The 19,373-nt window shown below is 41.1% G+C and overlaps 1 protein-coding gene across 1 annotated transcript in view; it reads left to right on the top strand.

Annotated features, from left to right (window-relative positions):
- The window catches only part of hhip (hedgehog interacting protein), a 42,589-nt gene extending 28,748 nt beyond the window's left edge, over positions 1–13,841 (top strand). The window contains exons 10-13 of the mRNA XM_015965733.3: positions 118–263; positions 796–877; positions 13,072–13,220; positions 13,331–13,841. Coding sequence (XP_015821219.1) covers positions 118–263; positions 796–877; positions 13,072–13,220; positions 13,331–13,527 — 574 coding nt within the window. The 3' untranslated portion in view covers positions 13,528–13,841. The remainder of the gene's footprint in view (positions 1–117; positions 264–795; positions 878–13,071; positions 13,221–13,330) is intronic.
- Positions 13,842–19,373: the final 5,532 nt, after the last annotated feature.

Below are 19,373 nucleotides of genomic sequence, written 5' to 3'. Positions count from 1 at the left end.
TGTGTGTGTGTGTGTGTTGGGGGGGGGGTGTCAGTGTTAGGCTTTTAAGGAAAAAATTAATATGATTTACCAATGAATGCTGGTGATGATAAAGACCAACCTGTGTTTTTGTTTAAGGAACCTGCGGATCCTACAGAAGTCTGCATTCGGGACATCCTCCAGTGGCGAACTGTGGCAGGAAAAGCCTCTGTGTTTGGGTTCTGCCAGTTCCTGTGGTTCTGTCCTTGTTGGACACATCTTGGGCTTTGGAGAAGATGAACTGGGTTGGTAGTACAACTGATCCAATCTGAGATCCGTGGATTTAACTTTCTTATGTGTTCAGTTTAGCTTTAACTTCTTATTGGCTATTTTTTTCTTTTAATTTGTCAGAAGTTGCGTTTTAACATTTTAAATATAAAAAACTTGACATTTTCATGGCTTGGACTTCCACCAGACATTTGCAAAATGCATTAACTGTCAGCTGTGGCGTTTCTAAATAAAAATCAAAACAAGATGTGAATCACTCACACAGCCATCACAAACATTTGATCACTGTTATTGTCAAGTCTTGGAGTTATGATGGACTATTTAAAGATTTTCTGCGTTTGATCATGGTTTGCAAGCAGTGCAAGAATCACATGTCCCAACGAAGGGGCCCCACAGACACATGTTTACAATTTCTACCCATATGTAATTTTCTTCCAGGCTTGTTCTTCATTAAATTATCCGCCTGTTTCCCAGTCACGAGTATCCAATTGTCCCATCAAACTCTTACCACGTCATGCAAAACTGCTCACAACTTTTTCATTTTTGCAGGTGAAGTCTACATACTAGCCAGCAGTAAGAGCATGTCACAGTCACAAAGTGGGAGACTCTACAAGCTGATAGACCCTAAAAGGTATGATCACGATGCACTGTTGTAGATTGTGGTGCAACTGAGTCTTTGTTCAATGAGTAGCTAGCTCTTCACTCCTAATTTTATGCTGTCTTGGTTTAGTGGTTTGCCATTCAAAATTTGGCACTGTCCTCTGCTACTGACTCCCAAGAAACCACTGATGATAGTTTATCACATTAAACGGCAGAGACACTCACTTTCCCCCGAGCCCTTCCACCGCACTCACATACCACTGTGGCCAGAGCGTTTATGCACAACATGTCATCAAATAACCACCTGCATAGGCTGGAAATTAAAAACACCAGTAGCTACATTGTCCTTCTAGTTCATGAAGCCCCTTTTATTGTGTATAATTAAAGAACAAGTGTACTCACATTTGAATACATTTGCATAGGTCTCTAGTGGGAATGAATGCCTTGTAAGTCATTCTCTGGGGTAACAAAGTTCAGGTGTGGGGACATAGAAGTCAGCTGGAGGAGAAAGTAGCTTATTTCCTGATATTTTGACATCTTGCTTCTGATTGACAACAGCAAAGTGACTCTGCACTGATACTGTTTGCTTTGCAAAGTTAATGTTTTATCTCCACAATGAACAAAAGTCTGGAGGAGTCCTGCCATGTGGTGGAGTTGCAAATGCTAACGGTTAGCTTCTACTAACTGAAACATGCTCTGCAGCCTTCTCCGTTGCTATTTAAGTTGGTTGGGTCCATGAATGTTAAGTGACAGGGTAACGTAGATCTGTCAGACTTTTCTGAACAGAGCGTTTTTCCATCTATTTTCTTTAAGATCATCTAAAGCCTGATTTATTCATCTCAGTCAGCTCCATGAGAGACGCACATGCATTGACAGAGATGTTTTGCTCTTTGACTTTTTCGTGACTTGGGGAGAGTGCAAAGCAATTCCCCGCCAGGACAACAGAGTAGAGCTTTTTGTGGTATCATGCCACAATTACAGTCACGTATCCGGTCCACGATAGTGTACTTGCTAATATGTTTACATATTTCAGATACTTTATAACTAATATAATAATTAGTCTTTCATTCTCCTCCACCTCTTTATGCAGTCACCACCTCTAGAACATGCTTTAAGCCTGCATTTCTAGTCATTTCCATCCATTAATAAAATGTTTGCTCCGTATTTCTTTGTACTTCTTCAGTCACAGGTGAATAAACGTTCACATTTTCGGACTTTTTCCCGTGATGCGTTCTTCTGTCGGTTTCGGGTCTGCCACTAAATAGCTTTTTACTTTCTAACAGGGCAATGGCGGTGCTGTTGACAAACTTGCAGGAAGCGGCATGTTGACCAATCACAAACTTGCGGTGTGTGTCACTTTCGATGGATATTTAAAAATTTGGGCATGTCTCCATCACCCTTTGTGAACCTGTCGGAGAACCCTTGCACCGACGGATAATTTCGTTGCTTGTTTTTGCACCAACGCAGACAAAGAAGTATAAATTAGGCATAACCTTTCCATTGACTACATAAACATTGATTAACATTATGCAGCATTTAGCCACTGTTATATTGGATGTTACTGTTATGTTGTTTCTACTATTAGGGAGCGGTGTTGGATCAGAGAAGTAGGTGAGAGAGAGAAGTGAATGAGGGAGTTAAGATGGATGCCTGATTCTGCTATATGTGACGTAGGTTAGAATAAAGCTTGGAAAAGGAATTCTACTTGTGATACTTTCTGAAACAACTGATGGCCATAACAGTAGTGTTCTGTCTCTTCAAAATTTACGTTCTATGCTTCCAGAACCCCTCAAGCTTAGCAGTTCAGATTAGGCCAGACAGGAAGTCAAACACGAAGCAGTGGAAAACATCCGGTAACTTTAAAAAAATGACATGCAGAATTACAGAAACTTAAAACTTAAAAGAAAGTAAAGCATATACCTTTTGGGATGCATGCTGCCATCTTTCTCTTTGCTTGTTATCATTTGAACGGCCAAAATCACGCGTGGTTTTGAAATTCTCCAGTGATTTTGCGACCTTATGGGTCCAGCTGTGTGCAACGCTTTCAATAAACATTTGCATCTGAAATTTCCCCAGTGTGAAGTAGCTGACCGTTGTTTACCACACGGGGAAAACAAGTTTATTACGTTACGCAACACTTACGCGTCCAGTGGAAAGCCTAGGTTATACTCAAGTTCTTGGTGGTAAAGTACCGAGGTGACGTGTGTGAATGTAGCCCCACTAAATGATAATCAATACCATGTGCACTCAAGTATTAGAAATCACTCTGATAATGAAAAACATTTGTTTCTCAAGATGGAGAAACTAAAACACAAAACGGGTCAAGAGTTGTGGTTTTGACGTTGTCACGTCAGGAAAGAACTGCTACAAATGCTAGCTTCATAAGAAGTGTCGAACTGACCCATCTGTTTTTTGGCGAGAGAACCCTCACAATATCAGCCCAAACTGTTTACGTGAGTAACAAAACTCCAATGATTTAGACATCTTTAGGTCCTATTTGACCAAAAGAGAATTTTTAAAAACAGAATCAAGCTCTCAAAAGGAGAATCTGGAAGCTTCATATTTACCATAGTAACATATTTGCAGCTGATTGTTCCTGGGTGATGACAGTACCACCCAGGCATTAGCACAGTTAATTAAACTACAGATGTTTCAAAGGGGCCCCAGTGACTTGTTTTGTATGTATGCATTCTGGCATGGCCGCTGGACGCATTTCTCCAACAGATCAGCTCTTTCCACCATTAACTGGATCTGTTTAGTCTGTGTAGAGCCTTTGGTGTTGGAGTCCTGACTCCTAATACTCACTAGCTTCATTATTAGGATCTTGTTACAAGGAGGATGGAGAGCTAGTGACGGGGAGGAGTAAACTGGGTAGCTAAACTGTCTGACCTATCAAGTTTGGTGGTCCAACCCATCTTTTCTCTTCCACTCTACAAGGACATCTAGACCCTAAAGCATATTCAGACAGAGGTCTGTTTTAGAGTCAAGTGGTTTCTGTGGTCCAGTACTGCATCAAATGCTATGTTTTGATCAGCTTGGTGTTTGGAAACACAGAGGCGGTGGAGGGGAAGAAGGAGGAGCCGTTAGGAAGAGAGTGGTAAAGACTTACAAGGAAACATCAGCCATAAAATCGCTCAGCAGTGTTTGTGTAAACATGTCCTGGCCAGATGACTTCATTTCTAGGTATTTGTTTGTCAGTTGGAGTACCCCTCCAATAATAAATAGGCCACCATGCATTTTGAAACACTTTCAATGTGTGTGGTTTGAGTAATGGTGTATTGGAGAGAAGAAGTGGTGAAGGGAGCTTATTTTGTGGTGGAGCTGTGGGATGAACATGTTTTAAATGATATAATCTTTTTATGATGACCAAAATATGTTCTGGATGTTCATAACCATTAGTCAGTGCACAGAGCTTAGATTTCAGAGGTCACTAATGGGTAAGGATGCAGGTATGTTTTGGTGTGGTACGCTACAAGATAAAGACAAATGAAACTGCGTTAAATGTGACAAGGGTGGGTCAGTTAATTTAATTTTAACCTCAATTACGATCTGGGTTTTGAGTAACTCGGGCTCCTTTCCGGTGAGAGTTGGAATCTGCCAAGGCCGCCCTTCGTCACCGATTCTGTTCCTAACTATTATGGGCCAGATTTCTAGGCACGGCCAAGGTGTTGAGGGGATCCATTTTGGTGGCCTGTTGGCTTAATCAGAATGTGATCTTCAGCTCTTTTCTGAAGTGGTTTGCGGTCAAGTGTGACGCGGCTGAAATGGAAATCAGCTCCTCTTAATCCTAGACCATGGTCTTCAGTCTGAAAAGGGTAGAATGCCTTCTGCAGCTCACAGATGAGGTCCTGCCTCAAGTGGAGAAGTTTAGGTATCCCGGGGTTTTGTTCACGAGTGAGGGAAAGATGGATCAGGAGATCGATAGGTGGATTGGTGCTGTGTCTATAGTACTGCAGGCATTGTCTCGGTCTCTTGTGGTGAAGAGAGAGCTGAGTAAGATTTTCCTCCAGGACTCCTCCCTGGTAAGGTTTTCTGGCCACATCCAACTGGGAGAACACCCAAAGGAAGACCCAGGACACTCTGAAGGGACTGCCTTGGGATTCCCCCAGAAGAGCTTGCTCAAGTGGCTGGCTAACCCTAACCTCTCTGCTTGACTGCTGCCTCCATGACCCGACACCGGATAAGTGGAAGAAAATGGAGGGATGGATAAAAACAAAGTGTTCATGTGTTGATTATTTGCTCCTCCCTCGCGGATTAATCCTGCGCTGATTCGAGTTGAAAATCAAGCACAACTCTCACATAGTGTTGGTAACTTCAAACCTCTTTCATTACTTTTTTCTTCCATAAGCATCTAACGAACAACCTAGCGATATTCCTGATAAGTATTGGCTACTTTCTGTATATCTTTGTCATCAATATTTCCTGCAGATTAGCAAAACACCCAGCCTGTGCTCCAAACCACCCTTCTGGACATTAGGAAAGGATGTGATGTGGGCAACTTTTAGGTCAGAGAAATGGTACACCGGTACATTTTCCCCCCGGAGAACGACAAGGCATTCATTCCCACTAGCGACCACTGCTAATGTATTGATTAAACGAGTCAACCACTCCTTTAAGATTGTGTGAAGGAGCAGAGCTGGTCAAAAATCTGCATCATTATCCTGCCGTGTGAACTGGGCACCCCTAGAAAATTGCTAGCCACACCAGAGAAGACCACTGTTCTTTAATAAACCTTATTAATGTTCACACGAATTATAGGGCTGCAGCTATCGAATATTTTTGTAATCGAGTACTCTATCGAATATTCTATCGATTAATCGAGTACTCTAATAAATTACTTTTGCGTTTGTAAACCATTATATCAAATAGCATGTTATAAAATATGAAAGACCTCTTAAAATGAGCAATTGCCAGTTATTCTTCAAGTTTTATTCAAAATTAGTTTTCAAAACTTCAGCACTTCAACTTTACTTCACAGTAAACAAATGTGAGCGGCTGCGGCCCAAACAGAACCAGAACTGCTCACGGCGCATGCGCAAACATGGCTCGCCAGCTGTTTCCCTATTAACACACGTCCGTTTTAATTTCTACACTTTTTCTACACTTTTCTCCCTCACATTAACAAGGATTGTCGAGAAAGCATGTTTGCCGTGGTTATGTCAAATTATACTGATCACACAACATTTATTTACTTTCTTTCGTTTTCCTCCGTCACTCTCATAAATACCTGTGTCCTCCTGCAGCAATCCTGAGGGACAACGGACATCAATAACAACATAGTAAAAAGTCCGACGTGTTGTAAAAACTGCTATTTTTAGCACATTTTAGGACTGACGTGTTGCTACCAGACGTACGGTGTGAGCTGAAACTGAGTGCTACAAATGAAAAAGTCGCACAGTGTCTGCAGAATATATAGAAATACAGGCTAAAATGCATTATCTTGTAGAGGCACAGAGTCCGCTTGCAGAAGTGACGTTTACATGTGGATGTTTCCTGGTCAGATGCTGCAGCTTGGAGGATGTGGTGTTGTGGTAGGCTAAATCCATTTTACAGTTTTTAAACTGGACTACGTTTTCCGCCTTACGACGTGAAAAATGGTCCCACACCTTTGACATTTTCTGTCTTTTTCGCACTCCACCGGGGTCCACGTTGTCCGCCATGGCTTAAGAGAAAGTTAAGGTTTGTTTTATTTTTGGGAGAAAGTTAAGTTACATTCGCTACTCGCGTGTGCATTCAGTGCAGTATATATGTGCGTCACTTATTTCGGTCCGGGTGAAACGTGACCCCGGGTGATTGCAAAGCCATGAATTAATTAAACATGAATTAAACGAAGCCTCGAGGCAGAGAATTTGACTCAAGGATTTTTTGTACTCGAATTATTCGAGGTACTCGAGGAATCGTTTCAGCCCTAAATATGTTAATAACATTTAGTCAGACAAAAATGTGAAATCCAATAATATATATTCAATTAATGAGAAAATAAATAATCAGAGTTTCTCCTGCTCAATATTTTCTACACAAAAGTTTAAATCTATAGTTTTGTGGATGTTTTAGTGAAGACAGCCACAGGTTAATTAAATAAAGAGTTCTAAAATGTTACAATCAATTTTAAAATATCATTTCACATAACTGTTTGAAATCTCTTTCTGAAAAAATTGCATTCATCAAATTTGAGGTAAGCGCGTTGGATGCATATTGTTTTTTTAATGAAAAAGAAAAAAGAAGCATGCAGTGCATCGCCACAGGCCAAACTCCCCCAGTCACCACACAGACCAATATGGTGTGCAACCCCCATAATTTTCTCTGGCAACCCCTATGAAAATTATCCGGGGGCGCCACTGCATACAGTTGGCCCTAAAATATTGCATTCATAATAGAGATGTGCATTGGTGAAATTCTGGCGATACGATGCGTATACAGGGGAGATACAATGTTTTACGACATATTGCAATACATTCAGTCAGATGTTATTAGCCATTTTTTGACTGAATTTATTGTAGGAAAATTCAATAAGCAGTTCTAACTGATAACATGTTTAACATGAGGTATCTGAACCATAACAGAGGGATACGTTTCAATGGTGGAAACAAAACCCACTGCACACTGCTGCAAACTAATACTACTACTACTACTACTACTAATAATAATAATAATAATAATAATAATAATAATACATCAACAGCAGAATACCCCTGGTGGGAGCCGCAGTTGAACCCATGACCCTCCCATCATGAGGCAACCCACTCTACCTCCTAAGTTACTGCTGCCCTTAACTAATGGCCATCATTTGAAATGCACCAAAAGAAAAGAAATTACACAAATGTTTGCATGTAAATTCAATAAACAGCTTTTGAATATCATTATAATATAGCTGGAAAAAGTATCACTATATATTGCCATTTTGATATTTTCTTACGTCCCTAATTCATAATGATAATAATTGTGATAGATTTGATATATGAAGCGCCTTTCAAGGCACCCAAAGTGCTTTTCATTATTTACACATTTACACACTGCCGGTAATAGTGAGCTACTTCGCAGCCACAGCCACCCTGGGGCGGTCTGATTGAGGCAAGGCTGCCATTTGCGCCATTTCCATTAGTTTTTCTTTTTGTTGCAGCTCCATACCACAGCTATCACACAAGGACAAAGCCAGGAAAGAATTTTTACACGTTCAGCTTTTGTCAGCTTGGCAGAGTGAATTACAGTGAGCAGAGAACTTTAAGAGACACCGTTAACTTCAAATTGGCCTCCTTGATGAACTCCATTAGCCATGGAAGTCACAAATGACTGGATGTGTTCTGAAAGCTTTCCGTGGGTGCTCCTCTGTGGGTTGTATAGTATAAGCTGTGTGGGTGGTGGGCTTGCGCGCACGTCTACGAGCGTGTGTGAGCGTGTGTTATAAACTAGCTCCCAGCACACTGCAGAGAGGGGTAAAAAAGGGCTTTTCTTTATTTTCCTATGCCTCTTAAATATTCCTGCATCTCTGCTGTGTTCCTCCCCTCAACAAAGCTGCTTGCCAGTCCCACTGAATAGCACTGGCTTCCACAATGCACAGTAAATTTCTAGCACAAATAAAACAAGGAACGAAGCAACAAAAGGAGCCCCCAAACAATGGAGTCAGATGACAAAACAGCAAAGGAGACCACACTGGGTCATTTGATTAAGCCATTGTTAGGGTGCACAATGTACACCACTCCAGAGCCCTTTTCTCACATATAACCTCACGTCAATCAAAATAGGCCCCACCAACTAACAGGCTAAACTCACACATACACACCAGCTAAATTATGACCAAACAGGTCACAGAAGAGCATCCACACCCCTCTGATACAGGGGGTATTTAACCTTTATCTTCCTCATTTAATGCCTCATCACCTCGGCTACCTTTGCTGAACTTAATACAACATTTTAAATGAAATATAAACATATGTTCAGTCATTTCCCTTTAATAATATCATTTGTCTTTTTCTGGCTATGCACGTAGCTCATGTGAGAACAGAGATGCTTTTTCTCCCTCCCATGCTCTCACACTTACACCACCCCTTCCAGAGTTGATAAATTCCCACAGTGGCTGTTGACCCAGCTGCCTTTTGTGGAGTGGCGCTACCAGCAGGTGCTGTTTTCACAGCCACCCTGGCAGTCATACAGACTGTTTAGTAGCGCTGCTGACCCCTGCCTGCTATTAACAGTGTTAGCTACAGACCCCCCCCAAATTCTCTGGGGACTTTTACTCTTTCTCTCTTTCCTTCTCTTTCTGTTTTCTTCGTTCTTTTGCATTTTTTTTTAAGTGCACGCAGCCTGCAACAACAAAAGCCAGCAGGCATGGAGTCTGGGGCTTGGTGCTCACGGGAGCATGGGAATCAACCCCCAGCACCTTCCATCAAGAAAATTTAAAGCCACGCTAACGTACGCATGGTCACGTTATTGTCGCTGCCATCACTCACTGTGTGGCATTTAGAGCATGTGGTAAGTCCAAGTCATTTTTGGGTTTTTTGATTTGTTCAAAAAATACCAAATTTTGTTACTATAACGACAAATTATTCCCATAATCATCCAGATTTGGGTGGATAGATGCTGGAACCAAAAGGGATCAAATGATTTTTTTCTTTGTCCACGCTTGAAAAAAGTGTGATGCTGTGACTGTTAAATGGTAGCAGGTAAAAATGGTGATCACCTTTAAAATCCAACTGCTGCTTTGTCTGATGGAGATGTTTTTCTGCATCAGCCCGAAATGACATTTAGTTTTGGCTTCTGCTGCTGAATGACCATTTGCTCTTTGGCCATGATTGATGAGATTTGTTCTCTCATTGCCTAAACATTACACACACACACACACACACACACACACACACACACACACACACACACACACACACACACACACACACACTGACCTCACTGCTCATGCTTCTCAGCTCTCATACCAGAATCAGTCCACACGAGTCCAGTTACCCTCCTTGGGTGTCTGTACTTGTGCACTTGTTCTCATTGTTTTACAATGTCTAACACACCAATATTTCTTCTTTTTTCACCACTATAAATGGACACATTAATCTGTTGTGTGTGTGTGTGTGTGTGTGTGTGTGTGTGTGTGTGTGTGTGTGTGTGTGTGTGTGTGTGTGTGTGTATGTGGGTGGGTGGGTGGGGTGGGTTAGTGTTAAGCAGAACTTACAGAGGCTTCACATTTGAACTTGATTACACACTAGCTGTATTAATTCCAGATTTTTTGAAGCGTGTTATGAAATCATTCAGTTTCAGCCAATTTGCTGATGTGCATGTCTGGATGTTTGTCTTAATATGAAACGATCAGAGTGCATCTCTTTGGTGTTCAAAACCTGACACACATGGTCTGGGGATGTTTGTGTCTTATGAACTTTCCAGATCCTGTTCATGTGTTATCTGGGGCTCAAGTTTTAACCCAGAAAATTAATTTGTCCAAAAAGTAGGAAAAATGTAAGATTGTAAACAATAACACGTACTGTACAGTTATTCATTAGTAATTTATTGACCATCGGCTGATAAATTATTGTTGAAAGTAATCATCTAAAAAAATGTCTAATGATACATAAATGTCAGATTTTAAAAACAAGTTGTTTTTTTAACTGAGCACAAATTCTTACAGTTGAGTACTTGTCGATACTAAGCACTTATGTGAATACTATACACTCTAACACAGTGGTTCCCAAACTTATTTAGCCGCGCACCCCCTTCTATGTCCCGACCATGTCGACGCACCCCCCCCACCCCCCCCCCACCCCAGCCCCCACATCGGGGCATGGCTATATATATATATATATATATATATATATATATATATATATATATATATATATATATATATATATATATATATCAGATGTCAAGCTAAACAGAAAGGGTTAAAAAAAATTCCCCATCACTTTCATTTTTTAAATAGTAATTAATAAGCATTCAATACCATTACAATTTCCTTTGATTTCATTTTGGATAAATGTTTAGAGCGCCCAGGTAGCACATAAACAATGCAATTTAACGGTTTTCTTAAAGTAGGAACGTTTAACCTGTGCGGCCAGAGCGCTCTCCTTCCTTCTGCTCTGCGTAAACCTGAGCTGATCACCTACTTGTGCGTAATCAAATGTCTATCGGGGACAAGATATAGCCATGATGTTCACTTTTACCTCAGACCGACTTATTGCTGTTTTATGGTGTGGCTGAATCTGCGATCCGCTGTCATGCGGACCGGAATAACAAACGCTGCAGTGGACTTGTGGTCAGGTTCACACTTTGGGAATCCCTGCTCTAACAGATGTCATACTTGATGTTACCCTGCTTTTCCAGACTTTGCTGCTGCAGTTTTCTTCAGCTATTAACAAAATCGACATTAAAGCTACACAAAATAAATGTTCTGCTTCTTCCTCCTACTGGCTGAAAGCTGAATTACAACTAGCATAAACACTGCCACAGCCTGCTGTAGCTAGCACAAACAACGAGCTGACACTAACGAAGTAAAAAGGTCCACACTGACAAAAATATTATTACTTATAAGTCCAGTAGCAACAAAGCCAGGTCACCATCAGTCCACAATTTTGTAAGCTCCCTCAGCTTCCTTAAAGGAGAGTAGGCCGCACCAATGCTCGCTCTAGTTTTAGCTCTTTGCTTCACCTCTAAATGCCTTATTCTCTTACTTTTACTTCTAGGCTCAAAAAAGCTAAATTCTTCTACTTCCTATGCTTTTTTTAATCGATGGTTGGTGTACTGAAAAAGCTAATTGCTAGCCTTCAAGTTAGCTAGCAGCATGGGAAATATCTATTGCTGTAAAATAGGTAGAGACCTCCCACTAGTGTTCCTACCTGAACCACAAAACTGTTACAGTGACAATGTGCAGTTTTCACCATTAATCTCTGGAAACATCCATTGACATGTTGTTAAAAAGTAATGAAATTATGCTCAGTTGTTGGAAAATATTGGCAGCCTCGTAACATTTAACCATAAAAATCAAGTATAAAGTAGATGAGAGTGGGTCTAAGTCTCTGGGCAACGCCATCTTAGACACACAGTTTTCTTCTACCGGAACGCATTAACTGATTTATAACAAGAGGTTACAAAACTTTGACCATTCATGAACATTGTTGTTTTACATGTTTACCTGTTTGCTCGTTGCCAGTGATGAAAGGGAGTCTGGTGTTCCTGTCATTTTGCTGGTGGTTGAACAGTCTGACGAAGTTGCACCCAGGGCTTTTTTACACTAATGTTATTATTATGCGATTACTCAAGCACAAAAATACCACTTACTTGCAATGATTTTGGTATGTACTGCCCCCTATCGTCAGGGAAAATACACACCCTCACTTTAAATGCAATTTCTGGTCAGCAGAGGGCTACAGAGTGCTGTCCAATGTGAAGTGGCTCACGTTTCTGACTCAAAAACCACTGAAACCAGTTTGAAAGCAATAGCTTGAATTGTTAAAGCTTCTTTGGTGTTGCTTTAATTTTGTATTTTAAATGTTTCATCGTTGTGTTGAAAAAGCTATATTTCATTATCGTTTCTACTTTACCGGGTTTAGTTTAGAGACTATGTTCTGGAATATACTGTACCTCCTCCACGCGGCTGAGATTGCTCCCTCTGTTGCCACCTCACTGGGAAGTGAACATCATCTTAAGCTGAACGCAAAGGTGCCACTAGGTGGGCCTCTCCTCTTTCTGTTCTGGGCAATCAATTCTCTGGAGAGTTCACAAACAACGTGTAGGTGCTGCAGCCAACACGGACGACCTCTTCATGTATGACTTCCTTAACCTGTTGTGGTTACCTGGGAAAGCACCTGTGGAATCTAGCAGCTTTGTGTTTTCTTTCTTCATCAACCAAACCGTAACTGTGAAGTTAAGACTACACAAAGTGGTATCGGAACACTTTTATGAATACACTTCCACACGCACGCACACACACACACACACACATGTAATGCATTCCCATGTTGAATAGAACTTCTCCCATGCAGCCCCATCTGTTTAGATTTTGTTTCAGTCAATGGGGATTCTGTATTAACAGGATGATTTTGGGAATTTCCCATGTCCGTTTTCACAATATCTTCAAAAATATCACAACAAGAAATGTGCAGTGATCAACTGTATTTTGGAAAGTAACTCATCAAGATATCCAGAAGAGAAAATATGTGTCTGCCTCTGCTCCCTGAGGCTTCATTCCTCATCCTGATTTTCTCTCATTCCTTTTAACAACTGCTGCAGGCCTCATGCCCCCAAGGAGTGCCAGCGTCAGCTGCAGCCTCCAGAGCTACTGATGACAGCGTGTTCCAGATACTGCAAAAATGGACTTTGCACGCCTACTAGCAAGTGTTGCTGCAGCCCAGGCTGGGAGGGGCCCTTCTGCCGTATAGGTAAGCATGGTTAGATGTATGATATGGAATGAAATCTATGCGCCTAACTCTTTCTGTGGCTTCATTTTACCAGCCTTGTGTTTGATAACTCTGTTTCCTTGTGACTGTAGCCAAATGTGAGCCAGCCTGCCGCAACGGAGGAGTGTGCGTGGAGCCCAACAAGTGCATGTGTAAGAGCGGCTACTCTGGAAGTCAGTGTGAGAAAAGTGAGCAGGGCATGCCCAACGACCAGGAGAAAGACGGCATCCTGGATCACATCATCGACATGACCTCATATCTCATAGACCTGACCAGCTACATCGTATAGGAGTGTGGGGGGGAGAGCTGCTCTCCACCGTCGTCCTCACATTGACACAAATCTACCTATCACCACCAGCAGGCTCTAAATAAGGTGTTCTCAATGAGGCTGTTTAATCCCCCTCAACTAAACTAACACACACAAACAGAATTCCCCATCCGACTGCGACGGATCCACACACAGAAATCTCCCTCTTTCCATCTATAAGCTATCTGCTCTCGAGCACCAGGACTGGTATCCAAGCCGTGTTCACATTTCAGAGACCTGAAGATCCTTCACAGCTGGCTTCAGAGCAGCAGGAACTCTACAGAAAAAGGCCGTTTGACCCAAGACTTTGGTCTTTTCTCAAGCTACCTGCTGCCTTTTGTAAAATACTTCAAAACCACAAGTCAAATGTGTTTGTTGATTCTGCAGAATCAAAACTTTGAGTCCTCTGGCGTTTGGAGTACTAATTCATCCTTATAGTCTATATAAACCCATTCAATAAATGTCTACATACACAAACAAGGAAGGAAGACGGGTCAAGGGTCACATTGAGCCTACATGTTGTCTCATCTATGATGTTGTGTTTAGTTTGTGGGCACATAGTCATAATGAAATCAATTTAAAGATGCTGGAGTTCTTTTTTTAGCAACATTCACCTGAAATCAGAGTAAACAAGCGTAGGACTGTGTTGAAGCTGATTTCACTCTTCCATTATGGAGTTTCTGGCTTTAGTGCATTGTATTGATTTCATCCCTAAAAATGAATTTAAACAACAGCAGTTTGACTTTCACACACACACACACACACACACACACACACACACACACACACACACACACACACACACACACGCACACACACGCACACACACACACACGCACACACACACACACACACACACACACACACACCACATTATCATAGATAAGGCTCAGCAAACTCCTTTTATTTTGTCACACACACTGAAACTACAACCCAAACTTAAATCTACAAAGGGAAAAACCATCACAGTGATGTACATTTGCAATAGAGCTTCACTAAGTACTACTTAGCTTTGCAAAAAAAGGAAGAAAATCTAGCATTACTATTATTATCATAGAGGAGGGTCTATTTTTTTAAGCGTAATAATATATGGGAGAATATGGTGTTTATAGAAGGCAGTTTTACACTAAGCTTTGTCAGGTCGTGTCATTTCATGTTGTACTTTATATATATATATATATATATATATATATATATATATATATATATATATATATATATATATATATAACCTTAAAAAATACATGTGTGACTTTTTGTTTCTTTACTTTTTTCTTTTCTTTCTAATGCATGTCTGTGCCTGCATCAAGTAATTCAGGGCAGTTGGGGGAGTCAGTCTAACTCCTTCCTCTGACGTACGGTTATATTAGCGCTGTCAAAAATGTGTCTCTGTTGTGAGATGATCAAAGATCGGGTCGGGCCTCTAAGTCACCGTGGAAGCGGCTCACAGTCGGAGGAAGATTTTGTCCTTGAAGGGTGGCTTTCAGATTAACCTAAGGAGGAAAAAAACAAAAGATCAGACTAATGACTCCTGCACATCGTCAGAAAATAGTTGAACGCAGCTGGAGATGTCAGGAGTGTGTGAGTTGCCAGAACAAGACAAAAACACACACACACACAACGTTATTCTCTTCCACCATGAATTCAATTATCTGCCATTTTTTAGGATTTGTAAGACCAACCTTTTCCTCCTCTGCATTCATCTTACGAAGCAGGTTTCAGGCACTTTTCTTAATGAACGTTCAGCATCCATAAATGTCCTTTGTCTCTTGCTTTTCTCAGCTCTGCCTGATTTTATCTTTCAAAAAAGGAATTCATGCTGTAAAATGGAAAATCAATTTTCTTTAGCACTTAATGTGAAAGTTGCATTTGTAGCTGCTGAGACGGTGTGGTGTGAATAGAATAACCCTTTACATTATTTAAGTAGTTACACAAATAAAATAATTATTTAAGTTCTCTATTTTTTTTTACCATTGTACTGTATGTGACATTTTTTATTCATGTATTGTAAATAAAGCTAGGGATAACGCTGTTTTTCTTCAAAAATATCAATATGTCTATTAAAATTTATAGCATGTCTTAATGAGTTGTCTCTTTTGCATAAGTCTCATTGAGTTGTATAATATATATTTTTTACTTTATGCATAATCTACCATATAAATAAACTTTATGTAAGTCAGGTAGTCAGAAAGCAACAATTTATACGATTTTTCTACCGTTGCCTCCAAATTTGTAGTTTTTCACAGATTGACAGCCTGATTCACCGTGTTGACGATGAGCTGGTTTCAGTTCCAAGCTTTATCAATGATTTTTTGTTGTATTTACAACAATCGCTTGGTCTGTAATGATGACGAGGGAGCTTAGCAAGAAAGAAACAGTCTCAGTTTACTGAATGATCTTTGTTCTAATGTTCACCTGTGATCATAAACTTTGGTAGTGACAAAAGAACAAGATCACAAACACAAGCAGTTGAAAGAAGTTTCCTCCATAGGATGGCTGGAATCAGCATTAGAGATGGGTTAGCCAGGAGAGACTCTGGATAGAGCCACTGGAGCCATCTCAGGCGGTTTAGGTATTTGGTCTGAATGCCTCCTGTGTGTTTTGGATGCGTCCTGTCAGCGAGGTGTCCCCAGGTTGACCCACGGTATTCTGGAGGCGTTATATCTCCATGCTGGCGAGGGAAAGCCTGAGGGTCCGATTGGTGAAAATGATGGAGTATGCTTAGCCTCTATGCTGCTTCTAGCCCTGCAACCTGTACCTGGATAAGCAGACCAAAACAGATGGACAACCATCTTGGTTAGTTGTCAGCACCAGCTCATCGTTGGTCAAAGCAGCAAGGTTGTAGGCTGTGACAGCATCTCTTTTTGCCTCTCTAAGTTGATGCTTTTGGTGTTAAAATGGTCATAGCATTTCATGTTGTCGTTCTTTTTTAAAACACAGAAACGGTTTTGTTACCTGTTATTGACGCTACACTGCCGGCAGCCGTCGGCGAAACTGTAGCGTCAATAACAGGTAACAAAACCGTTTCTGTGTTATAAAAAAGAACAACAACATGGAATTAGAAATAACGCACAGCAAGAACACACTTAAGATGGTCATAGCTTTGTACTAATGTGCTGAGTTCAGCATTGCTGCTGAAACCCACAGCCTATTCTGCATTAGATGTTTATTACTGCAGAAACATGACATCCCTGCAGGTATCGCCCAGTCTGCACTTGAAGTGCCACAACTAGCCACTACTACCACAGTTCATACCACTACCCAAACATCACCTGTCGTCACAAGGTTAGCATCATGAGTGCGATTCTAAACACCTGAAAGGATCTTTCTCGTTGTGTCTGGGCTCAGAGAACAGCCTCTGCTTCTTCTCACGCAAAGAAATCAGCTAGGACCGGAGCACAAGCTGGCTGTATTCCTCTGGAGATTTTACAGGAAGAACACACTAGAAGGAGACCCAGAGGCAGGTCAGAACTTCCTGGATGAATTCTAAATCTTCTCTGGGAAAACCTTGGGACCCATTAGGTGGAGCTGGAGAGTGTTTCTGGAGAAAGAGATCTCTGTGTTTAACTCTAGAATCTGTTCTCATTGCAATCTAACCTTCCACAAGGGGTGGGAAATAACCTTTTCATGTAAACCCAAATAAATAAAAATCTATTTACTATGCAAAATGACAAATTACAAAAAATACATATGCCTTGCAAATTTGAAATGAGCACACAGAGTAAGCAAAATCCAATAGAATGATGGGTGCCTGGTCGTGCTATTTGCTGTTTGTGTCCCAATGTAAAGTTAACATCTCATTAGTCATCCTCACACACTGGTGAAATTACATCTCCACATTTGACCCATCCCAGTGTGGAGCGGTGAGCTGCAGCAGCGGCTGAGCTCTGGAACTATTTGGTGGTTTAACCCCCCCAGTCCATCTCCTAAAGCTGAGTGACAAGCGAGGAGACATTTGGTCACCTTTTTAAAGTCTTTGGTGTTACCCGACCGGGTTTGAACACCAATGTCCGAGTCCCAGGGTGGACACTTATACCACTAGGGCACTGAGAATGTAGAAGGGTCTGTTATAGCTTTACAATAAAGGTAAAGAACTGCTTGATTTGACTTATTCTGGTAAATCAGAAGAAACATTTCTGACTAACTCTATTCCCATTAGTCTTTCTTTGTTTGCAGAGTTGACAATGAGGACCTGCGGCATTCACAACCCGAGCCCTAGTCGTCCTGCACATTGTTTCCAGTTCAAGGTGAAAACTCTTCAGCTGCAGTGGAAAATCACTGCTCTGTTTCAGAGGTACACAAACACCCGGCTGTATGGCGACGCGCACGCAAGAGCAACTGCTGATGGCAATATTAATTTCCTTTTGAAAATACCAATGAGGCTTTTGTGTTGTATCATGATAAGTGAGTGGAGACCACCCACCTCACTGTGCCCCTATCCTCTCCCCTCACATCCACACACACTTGCAGAAAAAGTGCACACACTGCCATATTTAGAGTAATGCGATACCAAGTTGTCTACGCAACATTCAGATCCAATCGAAATTGCATAAAGTGGAACTGTCCAATGGCGCTGAGAGGTCCAGCATTTATTTGAGTTTATATTCTATCTATGGCATGAATCATTACTTTTCATTTGGAACCGTTTTCTTTCTCCCTCCCAAAAAGCTCTTGTCTGGCTATCTCTCTACAGCAGTGTAACTCAGTACTTTGAATAAACATGAGAAGTCTGTATACCAAATATTTGTAAAACTGAGAAGGTTGTAAGTTTGTGCTACAATGTTGTATACATGACTGTGAGTCAGAACAAGTGATTCTTATAGGGTAACAGGAGGGGACCTTCTGAGGGAGGAAAACAATAGTCCAGTGGTGAAAACAAGACCCATTATTTCTTACTTTTTAATCCAGATTGATGTGAACATCCATTAATTATTCTGTGTTTACCCATGTTTATGTTGTGTAGTACATTATTCACCAAGGTTTCTGAGAACTACAGTCAGTATTCAATAAATGTTGACAAAATTAAGTGATGCACGCACAAAAAATGTGTGCTTTTAGAGCAAAATACTGACCGTTAAGATGGATAACATTACTGATAATCACCATTCCTCAGTCTGTCACAGTGTGTGTTTTCTACGATGGTCCTCACAGAGCTTGTGGTGTTTTGGTGCACCTGGACTCACGTCTTTGTTTCCACTCATTCATCAAACAACTCAATTACAAGGCTGCCCACAGAGCTTGCATGTGGAGCATCTGCAGCCACACCCACATTAGTTTAGTCCCTGGTGCCTTCACATGGCTGACCTAATTTGTTGGATGTTTAAAGTTTCAATAAATACGCATTTTATAGTTAAGTAATGACAAAACAGCCTAATATCTCAATCATGTTGAAAGATTGATTCAATTGGAACATATTTCTTTCTCAGTCGGCTGGGAGGTTATAAGTTTCCGTCCTTTTAAAAAGACCAAAGAGGGACGTAGTTACTGTTTACAATGTGCGAGCTGAGGGAGTTGCCAGGGCTGCATCGGCAAAACACTTCTGCGTTAGGATTTGTAATTCAACACCAACCGGTAAATAACAACAGTGTTGTGGGAAGGATGTAAGCCAGTAAACAGGATAAACCCAGATGTGATTTCTTGTAAACCTATTAAGCCACAGCACCTTTTTGTTTCACTCTAATATCAGGTAAAGACGGATAGAGGCTAACGTAGAGCTAACTTCATTGTATTTCGTGGTCCTTTACGGAGGAAATTCCAATGAAACATTTCATCAAGCCTCCCACGAGCTGAACAATCAACCACACAGCAAGAAGGATTCATCTGCTTTG

The sequence above is a fragment of the Nothobranchius furzeri genome, chromosome 4 (assembly GCF_043380555.1).
Source record: "Nothobranchius furzeri strain GRZ-AD chromosome 4, NfurGRZ-RIMD1, whole genome shotgun sequence".
Classification (NCBI taxonomy): Eukaryota; Metazoa; Chordata; class Actinopteri; order Cyprinodontiformes; family Nothobranchiidae; genus Nothobranchius; species Nothobranchius furzeri.
Note: the sequence above shows the minus strand (reverse complement) of the source record. Positions and strands in the feature narration are given on the sequence as shown.